Source organism: Octopus sinensis, linkage group LG28 (genome assembly GCF_006345805.1).
Source record: "Octopus sinensis linkage group LG28, ASM634580v1, whole genome shotgun sequence".
In the NCBI taxonomy this organism is placed as follows: Eukaryota; Metazoa; Mollusca; class Cephalopoda; order Octopoda; family Octopodidae; genus Octopus; species Octopus sinensis.
This window is the reverse complement of record NC_043024.1, coordinates 3896153-3916152: the sequence shown is the minus strand read 5'-3', so window position 1 is coordinate 3916152 and position 20000 is coordinate 3896153. Positions and strand designations below refer to the sequence as shown.

General features: G+C 42.1%; 2 protein-coding genes across 2 annotated transcripts in view; one reads left to right on the top strand and one right to left on the bottom strand.

Moving 5' to 3' along the window:
* LOC115225807 (acyl carrier protein, mitochondrial) overlaps window positions 1–10155 on the top strand; it is a 15761-nt gene extending 5606 nt beyond the window's left edge. Inside the window, exons 2-5 of the mRNA XM_029796776.2 lie at window positions 3581–3709; window positions 6304–6391; window positions 8239–8356; window positions 9998–10155. Coding sequence (XP_029652636.2) covers window positions 3581–3709; window positions 6304–6391; window positions 8239–8330 — 309 coding nt within the window. The 3' untranslated portion in view covers window positions 8331–8356; window positions 9998–10155. The remainder of the gene's footprint in view (window positions 1–3580; window positions 3710–6303; window positions 6392–8238; window positions 8357–9997) is intronic.
* A 454-nt stretch (window positions 10156–10609) lies between these two features.
* The window catches only part of LOC115225827 (PMS1 protein homolog 1), a 22610-nt gene continuing 13219 nt past the window's right edge, over window positions 10610–20000 (bottom strand). The window contains exons 9-17 of the mRNA XM_029796796.2: window positions 19277–19417; window positions 17885–17984; window positions 17512–17635; window positions 17068–17119; window positions 15528–15673; window positions 14735–14929; window positions 13621–13757; window positions 12624–12793; window positions 10610–10867 (exon numbers count right to left, since the gene is read on the bottom strand). Of these exons, the coding sequence (XP_029652656.1) occupies window positions 10667–10867; window positions 12624–12793; window positions 13621–13757; window positions 14735–14929; window positions 15528–15673; window positions 17068–17119; window positions 17512–17635; window positions 17885–17984; window positions 19277–19417 (1266 nt within the window). The 3' untranslated portion in view covers window positions 10610–10666. The remainder of the gene's footprint in view (window positions 10868–12623; window positions 12794–13620; window positions 13758–14734; window positions 14930–15527; window positions 15674–17067; window positions 17120–17511; window positions 17636–17884; window positions 17985–19276; window positions 19418–20000) is intronic.

The window sequence follows — 20000 nt, the reverse complement described above, 5'->3', positions numbered from 1 at the left end:
GCTGGTGTGTTTATGTCCCCGTTACTTAGCGGTTCAGCAAAAGAGACTGATAGAATAAGTACTGTGCTTACAGAGAATAAGTCCCGGGGTCGAGTTGCTCAATTAAAGGCGGTGCTCCAGCATGGCCGCAGTCAAATGACTGAGCAAGTAAAAGAGTAATGGGATAAGACCTGCACCCCTCAAGTGTTCCAGAGACCTTAAATCCTTGATGAAGCAGCCATTGTAGGGCATAGCAGAACAGCAGCTCAATCGAGAGCTTGCTCATCAAGAATTTGTAGCCCAGGGCCAGACTACCGGTCAAGAAGCCTGTCGTTGGTGTCCGTGTTTGCCCTCACCCTACCATTGCTTGACAACCAGTATTGGTGAGTTTACATCCCCCATAACTTAGCGACTCAGCAAAAGAGACTGATAGATAAGTACTGGGCTTACAAAGAATTTGTTCGACTAAAAGCAGTGCTCCAGCATGGCCGCAGTCAAATGACTGAAACAAGCAAAAGAATATATATATAGGCGCAGGAGTGGCTATGTGGTAAGTAGCTTGCTTACCAACCACATGGTTCTGGGTTCAGTCCCACTGCGTGGCATCTTGGGCAAGTGTCTTCTGCTATAGCCCCGGGCCGACCAATGCCTTGTGAGTGGATTTGGTAGACGGAAACTGAAAGAAGCCTGTCGTATATATGTATATATATGTGTTTGTGTGTCAGTGTTTGTCCCCCTAGCATTGCTTGACAACCGATGCTGGTGTGTTTATGTCCCCGTCACTTAGCGGTTCTGCAAAATTGATCGATAAAATAACCGATAGAATAAGTACTGGGCTTACAAAAAATAAGTCCCGGGGGGTCGAGTTGCTTGATTAAAGGTGGTGCTCCAGCATGGCTGCAGTCAAATGACTGAAACAAGTAAAAGAGTAAAGAGTATATATTTTCCATGTGTGCCCATTGTAAATTATAGGGACACAAGAAGTATAGGGGTGGGGGTCAGAAGCAGGTTGATGTAAGGGAGACCTTATTATATACAGCAGACCCAATGGGAGCAGCAAGCTGTAAAAAACTCCAGCAAAACATATTCGTTAAATCGTCTGTAGGTGAGTAATTATCAGTTTTTATCGGGATGACCTAATTATTAGCAGTGGTGGTTACTCGGTGACCTAATTAGCAGTAGAGGGGGATAGAAATGTTTTAGATCGCATACGAATTAGAGTAAGGACAGAAGGGGGTGAAGAAAGGTTTAGGGAGCTTTTTTCTGGGGGTTTTTTTTTTTTTTTTGTTATCAGTGCTAAAGGTGGAAAGTTTCTCTCTTTCCAAGTGAAGGGCAGGTTGCGTGATGCTTGTCTGTGTTTCACGGGGTCAAAGCATGGGTATTTAACCCTTTAACCTTCAGCTTACTCTGTCTGTCAAATGTAAAAGGGTAAAGACACCGCCAACCCTTTCGGTCACGAATGACCAGGAGATTGTACCTAGAAAGTTCCCTTCTGTTCGAGGAAGACCAGCAATCACCCATGCATACCAGGCTCCCCGCTTCACACCACTCATGTTATTCAAGGGAAAGGGTTAGGCTGATACAGCTTGGCACCAGCAACATCGCATCTCATTTAATCTACAGCCAGTCCAAGAATTGAACTTAACACCTCATGATTGTGAACTTGCTTTTCTAACCATTGAACCATAATGCTTATTTATCCATATTATTATGAAATAATGTTTCATGTTCCTATTTATCAGACAGTTTTTTTTTTGTGTGTATGTATATATATATATATATATATATACATACATACATACATGATGACCGTCCACTCGTGACCGAGGAAGACCATTGCCGACCTTCAAGAACATTGTGCGCTCTAGGACTAACTTATATTTTGCATTTGCGGCTCCGTTGGTGGCTAATGAGCCCTGCTCTTGACAAGCATACACGACTGCAAACATTGCAGACCAAGCTTTCCCCATTCACTATACGAGCCGTGCGCTTTCGCGCAGCTCGCTTAAGTTCTTCATGCTGGACACGTGCTCTCTCAAAAGTGTCGATCCCCTCCTTAACCTGCTTCCTCCATCTGTGGCGATGACAGGCATTGTTCTCCCAGTCAGTGTCCTGCATATCAAAGGCCTTTATATATATATATATATATGTATATATGAGCAAAACGCTTCCCCCCTTCAAATGGACGGTGCTGAGTTGTCAAACATTTAAACCAAATTTTCTCAAAGCAACTTGTCCGAGCGTCCCATAGGTCTCCCCTTTGAGAAACACTGATTTAACCTAAATTTGAGACACCTGTAAAAGAAGAAATAAAGATAGACGTTTTTTTCTATTCCAAAGAAAAACGATTTTATTCCCACAAATATGCAACCGAAGAGTTTAAAGTACCAGTAATGGATAAGGCTGTTGAGTGGGAGAACACAAACATGGTTTAAACAGTAAGCTTGGCAGGAAAGAAACGTGCCTTTAAGCAGTACAAAAACAACAAAAAATGGAAGGTGCAGTAATGTACAGGCTGACGGAAGAAAAGCAGGGAAAAACTGGCTTTATTGATCGCATTCTGACCTGGAATTGAATTTTCTAATTTTTTCAAGACTTATACACGCCCTCATACCGTTGGTATCTACATATCAAATTTGAGCGCAATCGGATGGAGGATGCCCGAGATCCTAGAAGATACACATAGACAGACAGAACGGATTTTATATAATAGATAATCGAGGGTATCTAGAAGATACTACCATGCTAGAGATAGCAGTCAAAACTTGACTCTAAAACCACATCAAATCGCATGGTGGTATCTTTTAGATACCCTTAATTATAATTTTAATAATAATTAATAGGCGCAGGAGTGGCTGTTTGGTAAGTAGCTTGCTAACCAACCACATGGTTCCGGGTTCAGTCCCACTGCGTGGCATCTTGGGCAAGTGTCTTCTGCTATAGCCCCGGGCCGACCAATGCCTTGTGAGTGGATTTGGTAGACGGAAACTGAAAGAAAACCCATCATATATATGTATATATATATATATATGTGTGTGTCTGTGTTTTTCCCCTAGCATTGCTTGACAATCGACGCTGGTGTGTTTACGTCCCCGTCACTTAGCGGTTCGGCAAAAGAGACCGATAGAATAAGTACTGGGCTTACAAAAGAATAAGTCCCGGGGTCGATTTGCTTGACTAAAGGCGGTGCTCCAGCATGGCCGCAGTCAAATGACTGAAACAAGTAAAAGAGTAAAGAGTATAAGGTTTTTATTCCCATGGTGGCCACTTCATATGATTGGCATTTAAAATAACGACCTTATCCTTATATAGTTTTTCCATGTCATTGATTAATGTAAATGTATTGAAATGTGTTTTAATTAATTATTTTTGTTTTTGCATCTCTTTATTATTTTCGTTCAATTAGCATAACTCTGTCTTTCCCTTCGACGTGCGTCACTTATGCAGCAAAGCTCAAGATCTCGAGGACCGAGTGATGCAAATTTGCCGGAATTTCGATAAGATCAGTGTGGAAAAGGTATTCTTGCATTTTGAAATGGTCAACCTTTTTCCTTGTTTTTTAAATTTTTTTTTTTTTTCCTTTCATGTGCTATACTTGTAGACTCAATGTCCATCCCATCAAATTAATCCAGCCAGGTTCTATGGGCATCGACCTACACTTTCACTGGACAACGTTCAGAAGAGGGTTATCCTTGTACTCAACCTCTATGACAAAATTGACGCTAACAAGGTACTTTTACTGTATATTATTCCTTTAGGGGTTTAGATTCTCAATGTTACAATCCATCTTTTCTCTATAAATATATAAGCATCTTCATCTTGTTCTCATTCACTTTGTTAAATTGCTTCTTTCTAATTAGGCTCACAGGGCCAGCAGATTTAAGGGGAAAGGGGCTAGCTGTTACTATTGACCCCCAGGTACTTGACTGATATTTTAATTTTAAGGTGAAGTTAACCTCAGCAGGATTTGAACCCAGAGCTGGAATAAGTACCTCTAGGCAATTTTTTTCTGACATAACGATTCCACCGTCTTGTTGCCATGAATCATTGTTCCCTTTTTACCTTTTGATTTTGTCATTAGGATGTGACCAAGCTGGAGCACCATCTTGAAGGGTTTAGCCACACAAATTGACCCCAGTATATATTTTTTAAGTCTGGTAATTAATTCTGTTGGTCTCTTTTGCCAGACTGCTAAGTTATGGGGTGACATAAAAGGTAAAGACCCCCTTTGGTCATGAATGACCATGGGATTGCACCTAGAAAGTTCCCCTCTGAGGTACAACTCTGGGCGAGGTTGTTCATGGAAGACCAACGGACACCCATGCACACCAGCCTCCCCTCTTGTGCCTCCGATGTAAACCAAGGGAAAGGCAAAGGGTCCAATACAGCTTGACACCAGTAACATCGCCACTCTACGGCTGAGTGAACTGGAGCAACGTGAAACAAAGTGTCTTGCTCAAGAAAACGATATAGAGCCTGGTCCAAAAATCGAACTCACTACCCCATGATTGTGAGCCCGACACTCTAACCACTGATCCATGGGGACATAAACAGCTAGCAGAAAATCGCCTTCACCCCCTCTCTGTTATATTCCCACACAATCAAAGGGGCTTTTTAGCCCTTTAAGTTGCATGGCAACCTCACTGGTGTTGTCATATCGAAAAAAGCACCCAGTATACATTGTGAAGAGATTGGCACTAGGAAACCATGCCAGAGCAATGGTCCTCAAACATGCAAGACCTGGATATTTTTAGGGAGCTACACCCAAAAAAGTAAAACAAAAGTTTTTATTTATAGAGGGAAAACTGTCATGGGCTGCTGGAAGGATGCTTGAGGGTTACGTGTTCCTGGGAGCAGTGGTTGAGAACCCCTTGGTGTAGGGGCTCCACTTCATAATGAGTTGTTAATAGGACACTAGGATAGCAGATTGTCGTAAAACAAGGATGCCCTGCCTCATGCACCCCTTTCAATGATTTTAGGGTGCTGCTTTAGCTTGGGGCCTATCATTGTATCTGTAGTCTACACTTTGAAACCACTTTATCTGGGTTAGGGTTTTATGGTTAGACTGCACCCTAAGGTGTAAATGGCCAGGTAGACATTATGCAAAAGTGGCACTGATTTGGGTTCATGTTGACCCAAGCTCTGGCCCTTATTTTATTGGTTAATATCTTCAATGGTAAACTCGATCAAGTGCCTGCCTGATTTTAACGCCACCACCTGTCACATTTGTGTGCCTTTAGGGGAGCCCCTTCTGGTACAAGCTAAGTCTCTGGTTTGAGGATATTTCTTTTCCTTCCTCTTTGTCTTAGGGGGCTTTTTAAAGGGTCATGGGCACTCTCTCTCTCTCTTCCCCTGACTAAGCAATTAGACGGCTGAGTTTACCTAGGTTTGTTGCACTTTCTTGTTTTGTAGAATTACCTCCTCTCTGCTTTATATATACATGTTATTGTGTAATATACACACATATTACTGTGTGTGTGGTTGAATCCAGTGTTGTATAACTAGCACCTGTGCCAGTGGTACGTGAGAGGCACCTTTTCAGCATTGGGCCCCATGGGGGCAATGACAAATGACCGAGACCTTTGACATTATGCCATGCTTGAGAAGAGACTCATCAAGCCAAGTGAAATTGTAATTGTGGCAGATACTGGTGTCACGCAACTGGTACCCATGCCGGTGGCACATAAAAAGCATCCATTACGCTCTTGGACTGGTTGGCATTAGGAAGGGCATCCAGCCGTAGAAACACTGCCAAATCAGACTGGAACCTGGTACAGCCCCTCGGCTTAACCAGCCTTGGCCGAACTGTCCAAACCATGCCAATATGGATGATAGATGTTAAATGATAATGTGTGTGTGTGTCTTGTAGTGCACTACACTCTCGGAGTGGTTGGCATTAGGAAGGGCATCCAGCTGTAGAAACTCTGCCAAATCAGACTGGAGCCTGGTGCGGCCGTCTGGTTCGCCAGCTCTCAGTCAAAATCGTCCAACCCATGCTAGTATGGAAAGCGGACGTTAAACGATGATATATGGGTATGACTGGATCTGATTTCAAACTGAATCCCATTGTGGACCTTTGGTTCAAGAGTTGCAGGGTCTCGTGAAGTGTGGAACCATCTCTTGAACCTCTTTTCGTACCCTATTCTCTATGTGTGGTTTCCATTGTATCCTAGTAATTTCCAGTGGGTGGATTTGAATTATAGTCCCTTGTGGGTGGTTTTAAATTACTGTACCCTAGTAACTACGAGGTGGGTGGGAGATGGTTTTTAATTATTTGTCTTGATTTTCTCTAATTAATGATTTTAATTTCTGTTTCCGCTGCAGTTGACTCTGGATTCCCATTTTATAAACGATCTTGGATTGGACAGCCTTGACACAGTAGAGGTCATCATGGCCATGGAAGATGAATTTGGTAAATATTTGATTTCCTTAATTTTCCTTCAAATCTTTGTCAGTCTTTATTCCTCTTTTTAACCCTTTTGTTACTGTTATTTCTGCTGAGATGCTCTGTGTTTCTTTCTATTAATTCTAAATATAACAAAGAATTTAGTAAAATAATTTAGTTATCATTAAGCTAGTGTTAGGAACATAAATTGTGACTAAGGTTTGGTGGAAGATTTTAATTCAGAACTTTTGAAAACAAGACATTTGTACTACAGAACCAAAGGGAGATTCAGATGAGTTGGTACGAAAAGGGTTAAATGCTAAAATGTTAATCTCTCAACCTGCACAAAGACACCTCCTTCAGGACTTCTCCATCTCCCAGCTGAGGGTTGTTTGTCTTGCAATTTACTTGGTGCCATACACAAAGCACCAATGCCACACACAGAGCACCCAGTGCACTCTTTAACCCTTTTGTTACCATTATTCCTGTTGAGATGCTGTGTTTCTTTCAATTAGTCCGGTACTCAGAGGGCTTGCTGCAGATTGGTCCCTGGTGGTCTGTTGAGACTGAAAGCAAGGAGTTTGCTCTGGACGGAAATAGTTTGTGTTTCCTTTATACCCCTGGAATTCTGTTCAGTATACCACTCAAAGGGCTTTTGTTACCATACGAGTGAGATCGTTGCCAGAGCAACAAGCCGGCCTTTGTGCCGATGGCACGTTAAAAACACCATTCGAGCGTGATCGTTACCTGTGTCACCTTACTAGCACTTGTGCTGGTGGCACGTGAAAAAAAACATTCGAGCGAGGTCGTTGCCAGTGCCACTGGACTGGCTCCTGTGCAGGTGGCACATAAAAGCATTCACTACACTCTTGGAGTGGTTGGCGTTAGGAAGGGCATCAAGCTGTAGAAACTCTGCCAGATCAGATTGGAGTCCGATTCGCCAGACCTCAGTCAAATCGTCCAACCCATGCTAGCATGGAAAGCGGACGTTAAACAATGATGATGATGAGTGCTGTAGTAGAGGTCACTTGCCCAAGGTGCCATGCAGTGGGAATGAAACTAGGACCACATGGTTAGGTAGGAAGCCAGCAAAATGTAAACACACACACGTGGTACACAATCATATACGACCATCTTCTTTTGGTACTCGTCTCCAAAATCCGTTCACAGGCACAGGAGTGGCTGTGTGGTAAGTAGCTTGCTTACCAACCACATGGTTCCGGGTTCAGTCCCACTGCGTGGCACCTTGGGCAAGTGTCTTCTGCTATAGCCCCGGGCTGACCAATGCCTTGTGAGTGGATTTGGTAGACGGAAACTGAAAGAAGCCCGTCGTATATATGTATATATATATATATATATATGTGTGTGTGTGTGTTTGTGTGTCTGTGTTTGTCCCCTAGCATTGCTTGACAACCGATGCTGGTGTGTTTATGTCCCCGTCACTTAGCGGTTCGGCAAAAGAGACCGATAGAATAAGTACTGGGCTTAGAAAGAATAAGTCCCGGGGTCGATTTGTTTGACTAAAAGGCGGTGCTCCAGCATGGCCGCAGTCAAATGACTGAAACAAGTAAAAGAGTAAAGCTGTGCCTGAAAAAAAAAACCCCAAAAAAACTCTGGAATCCACCCTTTAGAAATGGAATGAAGTAAAGACCGACCCGTTGAAAGCCTGTAACCAATGGCAACGCTATTGATTACAGAATATAGGATAGAAAAATCAATAATTACACCAGTTCTGTTGAGGAGTTCTTTTTTTATTGGTTACAAGTGTTTTGGATTATTGCCATGCTGGGGGTCGGGTGTGGTGGGCGTGGTGGTGCTGGTGTCGCCATCTTCCCATTTATTATCTTCGACCTTTTGTTGTTGTTGTTTTTCAGGCTTTGAGATTCCAGATGCGGATGCTGACCGATTATTTCGACCTCGTGATATTATACAATATATTGCTGATAAAGATGATATTTATGAATGACGATACGATACGATAGCGTCAGTAAGGTAAGAATAATGTTCTTCTTGTCGTCATTGTTGTTAATTCCTTTCTCTGTTAAGGGAGGGAGGCTAGATGGCGGAATCGCAGAATCGTTAGCACGCTGGACAAAATATTAACCGCTATCTCCATCCATCTTTACGTTCTGAGTTCAAATCCAGCTGAGGTCGACTTTGCCTTTCGTCCTTTTGGGGTCGATTAAATAAGTACCAGTTACGCACTGGGGTCGACGTAATCAACTTAATCCCTTTGTCTGTCCTTGTTTAGCCCCTTGTGGGTAGTAAAGAAATACGTATTTCATCCATCTTTATGTGCTGAGGTCGACTTTGCCTTTCATCCTTTCAGGGTCAATAAATTAAGTACCAGTGAAACACTGGGGTTGATGTATTCGTCTAGTCCTCTTCTCCACCAAATTTCAGGCCTTGCGTCTATAGTAGAAAGGATTATTATTATTATGTTCTGAGTTCTAATCCAGCTGAGGTCGACTTTGCCTTTCATCCTTTTGGGGTCTATAACTTAAGTACCAGTTATGCACTGGGGTTGATGTAATCGTCTAGTCCCCTTCATCATCAGCATCATCATCGTTTAGCGTCCGCTTTCCATGCTAGCACGGGTTGGACGGTTCGACCGGGGGTCTGGGAAGCCAGGAGACTGCACCAGGCTCCAATCTGATCTGGCAGTGTTTCTACAGCTGGATGCCCTTCCCAACGCCAACCACTCCATGAGTGTAGTGGGTGCTTTTTACATGCCACCGGCATAGGTGAGTCTGCCAGCGGCCATGATCGGTTGGTGCTTTTAACGTGCCACCAGCACGGAAGCCAGTCAAGGCGGCACTCCACCAAATTTCAGGCCTTGCGCCTATAGTAGAAAGGATTATTATTATTTTTATTATCATTATTAAGGCAGTGAACTGGCAGAATCGTTAGCATGCTGGACGAAATGCTTAGAGGTATTTCAGCTGTCTTTATGTTCTGGGTCCAAATTTACCTTTCATCCTTTTGGGGGTCAATGAATTAAGTACCAGTTGTGTACTGGGGTTGATGTAATCAACTAGTCCACTCCCCCAAAGCAGGTTATGTATGTATCTATTTCTTTACTACCCACAAGGGGCTAAACACAAAGGAGACAAACAAGGACAGACAGACGGATTACGTCGTAACTGGTACTTATTTATTGCACACTGGGGTTGATGTAATCATCTAGTCCCCTGCTCTACCAAATTTCAGGCCTTGCGCCTATAGTAGAAAGGATTATTATTATTATGAAGTGAACTGGTAGAATCGTTAACATGCTAGAAAAGATGAAAGGCAAAGTCGACCTCGGCAGAATTTGAACTCAGAACGTAACGGCAGACAAAATACCTCTTCTTTATTACCCACAAGGGGCTAAACACAGAGGGGACAAACAAGGACAGACAAACGGATTAAGTAGATTACATCGACCCCAGTGCGTAACTGGTACTTAATTTATCGACCCCAAAAGGATGAAAGGCAAAGTCGACCTCGGCGGAATTTGAACTCAGAACGTAACGGCAGACAAAATACGGCTACGCATTTCGCCCGCCGTGCTAACGTTTCTGCCAGCTCCTCGCCGCCTGAGGTTATGTATGTGTCTATTTCTTACTACAGTGTTCTCTCTTTCTTTTGCAGTCTTTCTTGTGGTATATTGTTTTAGCCGAGGTGAAAAACAATGTTGGATGGGCCGATGAAGACGAACCTTTGTTGTTGCCATGGAGTCTTTTTTTTTTTTTTGTTTTGTGTAATAAATGAGAAACATTTTAGATAATAAATACATAGTTTAAAATATATTTTTTCTTTTTCCTTTTGTTTATTTGTCTTTCCTGTAGCTGTTTGTTTAACCCTTCACCATTCCGATTACTCTGTCAAATGTAATCCATATTTATTCACATTATTGTGACGTCATACAAGGGTACATAAACACATGTATACACCAATCTATCCATCTATATATATATATATATATCATCATCATCGTTTAACGTCTGTTTTATATATATATCCACTACACTCTTGGAGTGGTTGGCATTAGGAAGGGCATCCAGCTGTAGAAACACTGCCAGATCAGACTGGAGCTTGGTGCAGCCTTCTGACTTCCCAGATCTCAGTTGAACCGTCCAACCCATGCCAGCATGGAAAACGGACGTTAAACGACTATGATGTTTCAGTTTTAGCAAAACTTGAACCAGTTAAGGATTTGTAATTATAAAATGAAACAACTAAAAGGCACAATTAAAAAAAAAATAGAAAAAAAAAACCAACCAGTTTATTCCGGTTATTTTAAAATTTACTGTAACAAAATTACTTTGGGAATAATTGGCTTTCTCCTCCAAAGGTTGTTTGAGAAAACGGTAAGGAACTGATATCGTAAAGCTTCTGAAAGAACGGTCGGCTGTGGAGACATTCAGATGTCTCCAGTCTTTTGCTTGACTCTAAAAGTTCAGTGATTTCTTCACGACAGGAAAATAAGGGACTTTTGCGAGCCATGCGGACAGCTTCTCCCTGAAAAGATAAGGAAATTGATGTGAAGTTCTTAATGGCCACGGAGATTCTGCTAGAAACGGAAGCAGTGGTAACAATGCAGCCACACACACAGAGGCCATTAGTAGTAGTAGTGGTAGTAGTAGTAACAATGATACTCTTACTCTCTCTGTCTCTCTCTCTCTCTCTCTCTCTCTTTTACTTGTTTCAGTCATTTGACTGTGGCCATGCTGGAGCACCGCCTTTAGTCGAGCAAATCGACCCGAGGACTTATTCTTTGTAAGCCTAGGCGCAGGAGTGGCTGTGTGGTAAGTAGCTTGCTAACCAACCACATGGTTCCGTGTTCAGTCCCACTGCGTGGCACCTTCGGCAAGTGTCTTCTGCTATAGCCCCGGGCCGACCAATGCCTTGTGAGTGGATTTGGTAGACGGAAACTGAAAGAAGCCTGTCGTATATGTGTGTGTGTTCCCCTCGCATTGCTTGACAACCGATGCTGGTGTGTTTATGTCCCCGTCACTTAGCAGTTAGAATAAATACTGGGCTTACAAAGAATAAGTCCCGGGGTCGATTTGCTCGACTAAAGGCGGTGCTCCAGCATGGCCACAGTCAAATGACCGAAACAAGTAAAATAGTAAAGAGTATTTTATCGGTCACTTTTACCGAACCGCTAAGTTACGGAGACGTAAATACACCAGCATAGGTTGTCAAGCGATGTTGGGGGGACAAACACAGACACACAAACATACATATATACGACGGGCTTCTTTTCAGTTTCCGTCTACCAAATCCACTCACAAGGCTTTGGTCGGCCCGAGGCTATACTAGAAGACACTTGCCCAAGATGCCACGCAGTGGGATTGAATCCGGAACCATGTGGTTGGTAAGCAAGCTACTTACCACACGGCCACTCCTACGCCTATACCATCATCATTTAATGTCCATTTTCCATGCTGGCACGGGTTGGACGGTTTGACAGGAGCCAGCCACGTAGTACACTACTCCAGGCTCCTGTGTCTGTTTTGGCAGGGTTTTTATGGCTGGATGCCCTTTACAATACCAACCATCCAGCAGTGTGGAAAGCACAGGTGAGGTCAGTTTTTGGCATGGTTTTTATAGTTGGGTGCCCTTCCAAATGCCAACCACTCCAAGAGTGTAATGGCTGCTTTTTATGTGACACAGGCATTGGCCACAATTACGATTTCACTTGGTTTGATGAGACAAGCTGTATCGACCTTTCCGTTTCCCTTGGATAACATCAGTGGCGTGGAGATGGGTGGTTGGTATGCATGGGTGACTTCTGGTCTTCCATAAACAACCTTAACTTGAACTTGTACCACGGAGGGGAACCTTCTGGCTCCAATCCTACGGTCATTCAGGACTGAAGTGGGTCTTCACTTTATATGAGGGTAGATGCATAGGTATGACCGTTTGTATATTTTATATGAGGGTGTATCATCATCATCCTTTAACGTCCGCTTTCCATCCTAGCATGTGTTGGACGATTTGACTGAGGACTGGTGAACCAGAGGCTGCGCCAAGCTCCAATCTGATCTGGCAGAGTTTCTACAGTTGGATGCCCTTCTTAACGCCAACCACTCCAAGAACATAGTGGGTGCTTTTACATGCCACAGGCAACAGGGCCAGTCTGGTGGTACTGGCAACGACCTCGCTCGAATGTTTTGTTCACGCGCCACTGGCACAAGTGCCAGTAAGGTGATGCTGGTAACGATCACGCTCGAATGGAGCTGAATATACTAATAGAGAATTAGTGACATACCTTGAGATAATTTAGAATTTTCAATGGACGACTCTGCGAGAGGGATGAAGATTCTGGCAAAGATGCTATGTTCTCCAAGACTTCACACAAATCTCCAATGCCATAAGTAGGAATGGAATCCGCAACAGCCCTCAACTGCACTTGTTTCACTTCAGGAGACGAACCCTGTTCTGAAATATCAAAAAAACACACAAACAGTAAAAAAAAAAATTGACAAGCCTTGATTTGGAAAATTCCATTCCACTGTTAATCTATATCCTTTCTTAATTGGTTTTTAGTCATCAAGATTATTCTAACGAGCTGCAGTTTTAGCGAAATGCTTTTGCCGTTGTTTTTGTTTTCTTTAAATTGCCATCTTTGTAATCATAGTGTAAATACATTTTTGAGAAATATGACGAAGAGAAGATTTCTACATAGACATGCTGTGTTAAAACCACAATATACATACATATATATAAAAATATATATATATATATATATATATATATATATATGAATATATATGAATTTTGTTAACATCTTCGTCCAACTCCATTCATTTATTTATTCATATATAACACACAAATTTCTGCACATGAACCTGGAGTTTCTACCCTCGGACAGGTCGCTCCAACCGTGTTTCTGACATGAATTTGCTACCCTGGTATCGGTTCACTGAATTTTCCATGTTGACGATTAACATAGGATAGTTCATTCTCCTATCGATATATATATATATATATATGTCACCTGACAATCAAGTAGATTAATGCAAACAGGAAATAGTAATAATAATTTATCTAATGAAAAAGTACTTGCTCTATAGAAAAGAAAAATTATCAATGTTTTGTGCACAGGCTCTTTGTCAGTATTTAATGGTGAAGTGACAGTAGCTAGCTGGGAGGAGCAGAGTTTAGAAGGGAAATAGTGTGAGTAGAGTAAGGGTAGCAGGGAGTGAGATGTATTGATGAAGTATTCCATTGTAAAATAAGAAAAGGTTTGTGTAAAAAATACAAACCTGTGAAGATGACAATATGGAATCCATTGGCAATTATTCGGTGATCCGTGATTTTTCGATTACCTGGAAACATTTTGTTCTCCTGTTCAGTTTCCAAAGCCAGCAATGTCCTCCAAAGGTTGACATCACCCAACAAACTACAAATTAGAAATAATTTAGATTCTTCAGATTGGTACACAGATGGTGTTCCTCAACATCACTGTGAGTTTAACATCCACTTTTCCATGGGTCAGATGGATTTCATTAAAGCAGTTATATATATATATATACACACACACATCATCATCATCATCGTTTAACGTCCGTTCTCCATGCTAGCATGGGTTGGACGGTTCGACCGGGGATCTGGGAAACCAGAAGGCTGCACCAGGCTCCAGTCTAATCTGGCAATGTTTCTACAGCTGGATGCCCTTCCTAACGCCAACCACTCCGTGAGTGTAGTGGGTGCTTTTTACGTGCCAGGTGCCAGGTGAGGCTGGCAACGGCCACGGTCAGATTGGTGTATTTTATGTGCTACCGGCACGGAAGCCAGTCGAGGCGGTGCTGGCATCGGCCACATATATATATTGGTAAAAACGGTAAGATAACAAAAGGAAGAAAGAGACCTCAATATTATGTAAATAGAGGAATTTATCTGTAAATATAATGTGTGACAATTATTCGGTAGCCAAGATAAAACTCCGGATAACTGAAGAGATGGTGGTGTGGATTTCCATCTCGGCATCCAAAACTCAGAGTTTTATCTTGGCTACCGAATAATTGTCACATATATATACATATATATATACTTGAAGAGATCATACTAACAATGCATAAATTGCTGCATATAAGTATGCAACAATATGCAGTTGGTGCAATTGAAACACTTGTTGGACAATTATTATGAATAAATTAACTGGAATTAAACAAAGTCTGAATGTTCAAATTCTTCATTCTCCTTATCCACTCACTAGGCTTTAGTCAGCCTGGGGCTATAATAGAAGACATTTGCCTAAGATTCCACACAGAGGGATTGAACCCGGAACCACGTGGTTGGGAGCTGAACTTCTTAACCACAAAAAAATAAATAAATCAATAAATAAAAGTTCCAACTAGGGTTGGAAGTGGACCTTACCATTCGTTAATATCAATTGGGGTCTCCAGAGATTCAGTTTGGAAGTGGAAGGATTCTAAGAGGCGTCTGTAGATAATGACCTCGTTAATACGGTGCGGGTTGAGTAGGAAAATGTGTGTGCCTTGTTGACAAATCCAGTTGTCACTTTGGGACAGGACGCCAACTGGAACATAATCGTCACTGGACTTGGACTGGCTGAAAAGAACAAAACAATATCATCATCATCATCTTCATCACTACCCCCCCCCCATCATCATCTTTATTGTGCTGGTGCCACATAAAAAGCACCCAGTGCACTCTATAAAGTGGTTGGTTTTAGGAAGGGCATCCAGTTGTAGAAACCACACCAGAATAGGTAATGGAACCATATAAAAAGGACCCAGTGCACTTTGTAAAGTGGAAAGGCGGTGAGCTGGCAGAAACGTTAGCGTGCCGGGCAAAATGCTTAGCCGTATTTCATCTGCTGTTATGTTCTGAGTTCAAATTCTGCTGAGGTCGACTTTGCCTTTCACCTTTCGGAGTCAATAAATTAAGTACCAGTTACGTGCTGGGGTCGATGTAATCGACTTAATCCATGTGTCTGTCCTTGTTTGTCCTCTCTGAGTTTAGCCCCTTGTGGGTAGTAAAGAAATAGGTATTTCGTCTGCTGTTATGTTCTGAGTTCAAATTCCGCCGAGGTTGACTTTGCCGTTCATCCTTTCAGGATCGATTAAATAAGTACCAGTTACGCATTTCGCCTGGCATGCTAATGTTTCTGGCAGCTCGCCGCCTTATATAACAAAGGGTAACCAACCTTTCATTGCAGATATTCAACATTTTCCTTTTGAGTGTTTTTAAACTGAAAGGAATATTATGATGTTTGACTGGGAATCTTCTGGCATCGTCAGCATTCACAGACTGAACTGGTTTCTTTGAAATTGGTATTTTAAGTTTCTCTTGCTTTGAATAAGAAAAAGAAAAAGGAGAAAGTTTTATAGAACTGTAGAATTCTTGGGACGAAGAAAGAAGATTTATTCTACAACAGAAGTCAGAAGTCAGATAGAGATTCACTCCCAAGTGTGTGTGAATTCATCATCATCAGGAGTGGCGCAGGAGTGGCTGTGTGCTAAGTAGCTTGTTTACTAACCACATGGTTCCGGGTTCAGTCCCACTGCGTGGCACTTGAGCAAGGGTTTTTTACTATAGACTAGGGCTAACTAAAGCTTTGTGAACGGATTTGGTAGACGGAAATTGAAAGAAGCCCGTCGTATATATGTATATATGTGTATGTGTGTGTGTGTGTGGTGTGTGTGTGTGTGTGTGTCTGTGTTTGTCCCCCTAGCATTGCTTGACAACCGATGCTGGTGTGTTTACGTCCTCGTCACTTAGCTGTTCGGCAAAAGAGACCGATAGAATAAGTACTGGGCTTACAAAGAATAAGTCCGGGGTCGATTTGCTCGACTAAAGGCGGTGCTCCAGCATGGCCGCAGTCAAATGACAGAAACAAGTAAAAAAAAAAAAAGAGTATCATGGTCGAAACAATGGAAATTACCATGCTACGCCAGACTTCACGGTCCATCATGGCATTACGGAGGTCCTGTTGCTGGATGCCCGTATCCCTGGAGATTACACCAGGGTAGGAGAGTGTGCGCCCTCTGGTATTGCGAGTAGATGGCTTCCAGAGGAGAAGAGTAGAAATTATCTCTTTCTAAGCTCTACAACATTGTCCAGCAAACTGGACTCTCCTACCTTTCACAAGAGATGACACAGGTGGTAGTTTCCCATATATTTGCAGACACTGACTTTGCTGACGACATCGCTCTTATCAGTGTGTGTATACTGTATATAATCATATGTGATGGGTTTCTGCAGTTTGTTTCTACCAAATCCATTGTCAGGGCTTTGGCTGGTCCAAGGTACCACACAGTGAGGTTGAACCTGGAATCACATGATTGCAAAGGAAATTTCTTAACTAGAGAGTCATGCCTACACACACACACATACAAATGTGAAGGTGGCGTGCTGGCAGAAGCGTTAGCACGCCGGGCGAAATGCTAAGCGGTATTTCGTCTGCTGTTACGTTGTGAGCTCAAATTCCACCGAGGTCGACCTTGCCCTTTATTCTTTTGGGGGTCAATAGATTAAGTACCAGTTGCATACTGGGGTTGATCTAATTGACTGACCTCCACCCCAAAAATTTTGGGCCGTGTGCCTAGAGCAGAAAAGGATATATGCATAAATGTGTGTGTGTGTGATGAGGTTGAACTTGCATCGATGGGGTTGCCAACTAAAATTCTTAGAACATGTAGATATATCGATACATTATAAAGTATATAGAATGTGATGTAACCAACCTTCAATTTACTGAGGGCCACAGTCTTGGCTGCGTTCATCTGGTCTTCATATCTGGAAGAAAACTGAAAACTGTGAGAAGATGTTATCATTGCAGTTTAATGTGTAAAAAAAATATATATATATATATTCTTTTATCTGTTTCAGTCATTTGACTGTGGCCATGCTGGAGCACCGCCTTTAGTCGAACAAATCGACACCCAGGACTCATTCTTTGTAAGCCTAGTACTTATTCTGTTGATCATTTTTACCTGCCGAGTGGACTGGAGCAATGTGAAATAAAGTGTCTTGCTGAAGAACATAAAACGTTGCCAAGAATTGAACTCACGATCTATTGATCATGAGCTGAATACCCTAACCGCTAAGCCACACGCTTTCACCATGAGACTGTACATAATGAGATAAAAATGTCTGCAAATAATGAAAAAAAAAATAAAAAGCCCAACCTCTTTAGGTCTGCTTCACAGAGTTTTTCATAACGACTTTTCTCTGGTTCAGGTAAAAGCTGCCATTTTGCAGTGATGGTCGCTCGAAGTACATCATTGTTGATCTCTGCATCTTCCTGAAGCACTGAATAAAAGACAAACAACATTCCAAAAATTAGAAATGGGAAAAGGAAGATGAGAAGAGAAGGTGGAGGAGAAGAAAAGGAGAGGGAGAAGCAGGGGGGTGGAGAAAAAGAAGGTAGAAGTGGTAAACAAGGAGGGGAGGAGTAGAAGAAATAGATGAAATGGTTTGTCTCAGTTCTGTAAAGAATGAGAGAGAGAGAGAATTCCTCTGTGTTTTGTTAAATTAGAGAAAAAGTGAAGAACCACTCACATTTAGCCCGAGTTTCATTACAGAACATATTGAATGCTGTGATGGGACGTTTAATGGGTTGGCTTCCGACTAAATCATACAATCGCATCTGATCAGCAGGCTAAAAACAATTAAAAAATACAGGCTCGTTTATAATAAGGTAAAAAGAACCTCACCATGCAAGAAAAAAGCCCATCAAAAAAAAGAAAAAGAAAAACTGAATTGTGGTTGTGTGGTTATGAAGTTTGCTTTGCAACCCAAGCCAGGAGGCTGCACCAGGCTCCAATCTGATCTGGCAAAGTTTCTACAGCTGGATGCCCTTCCTAACGCCAACCACTCCGAGAGTGTAGTTGGTGCTTTTTACATGCCACCGGCACGAGGGCCAGTCAGGTAGTACTGGCATCGACCATGCTCAAATGGTGCTTTTTTTGTGCCACCGGCACATGTGCCAGTCAGGCGGCACTGGTATCGGCTATGCTAGAAAGGTGCTTTACAGAGAGAGAGAGAGATGCAGACATCATCATCATTTAACGTCTTCCTTCCATGCTGGCATGGGTTGGAGGGTTTGACAGGAGGCTGGCCAGGCAGGAGTCTGCACCATGTTTCTATGTCTGTTTTGGCCGGGGTTTCCGTGGCTGGATGCCCTTCCTAATGCCAACCACTCCATATACAAACAAATACACACACACACATATAAACATGCACAGATTTATTTACAACTGCACATATATGCAGATATGTGCACAATCACATATGCAAACACATAGATATGCACATATACATACACACACACACACACATGTAGATACAGACATGTACATAATCATATACACACACATATAGATATGCACATATACATACACACACATATAGATACAGACATACTCTTTTCTCTCTCTTTTACTCTTTTACTTGTTTCAGTCATTTCACTGCGGCCATGCTGGAGCACCACCTTTAATCGAGCAACTCGACACCGGGACTCATTCTTTTTGTAAGCCCAGTACTTATTCTATCAGTCTCTTTTGCCGAACCGCTAAGTGACAGGGACGTAAACACACCAGCATCGGTTGTCAAGCAACGCTAGGGGAACAAACACAGACACACAAACACACACACATACATATAAATATATACATATATACGACAGGCTTCTTTCAGTTTTCGTCTACCAAATCCACTCACAAGGCATTGGTCAACCCGGGGCTATAGCAGAAGACACTTGCCCAAGGTGCCATGCAGTGGGACTGAAGCCGGAACCATGTGGTTGGTAAGCAAGCTACTTACCACACAGCCACTCCTGCACCTATGTATATAATCACATAAGCACACATATAGATATGCACATATACACACACACACATATAGATACATAATCACATACGCACACATATGGATGAGGGCATCGTTACTTACCTTTGGCAAGAAAGGCTTCTTTTTAGCTTGAAGAGGATGTTGTGGTGTTGATGCTGGTGTTGTTGTTTGGTGTTTCAGCTGTAGAATAGTCTGGGGTTTGGACGAGGTCTGTCCTGCAGCTGGAGACAACAGACGAACTGGCTAAGAAAGACAACAACAATATAAATAATTCTTTCTCATTTGGAGCACAAGAGGTTGGAAATTTTTTTTGTGCGGTAGGGGGGGGGTGTTAGTTGATTACATTGAGCCCCCACCCACCCCCACTGCTTGGCTGGTATTTATTTTATTGAGTCTAAAAGGATGAGAGGTCAAAGGCGACCTTGGCAGAATTTGAACTCAGAACACAAAGCCAGAACATTTAGCTCAGTGTGTTAATGATTCTGCCAGCTCCCCACCTTTAATAATAATGATAATAATAACAATAATAACGAGCACACAGAGAGTGCAAACCTCCGCCAAGGCAACACCAATGTCCTCTCAACGATTAGCCGGAGACGATTTTTAAAATGAGAATATCTGAAATAAACTCGATTGCTCTCATAAATGAGAATACACTCACAAACACAGATGGACGAAATGCCACTAAATATTATGCCCGGCATACTAATGATTCCGCCAGCTCACTACCTTAATAATAATAATAATGATAATAATAATAATATAATAATAATAATAATAATAATAATTAATAATAATTAATAATAATAATAATAATAATAATAAT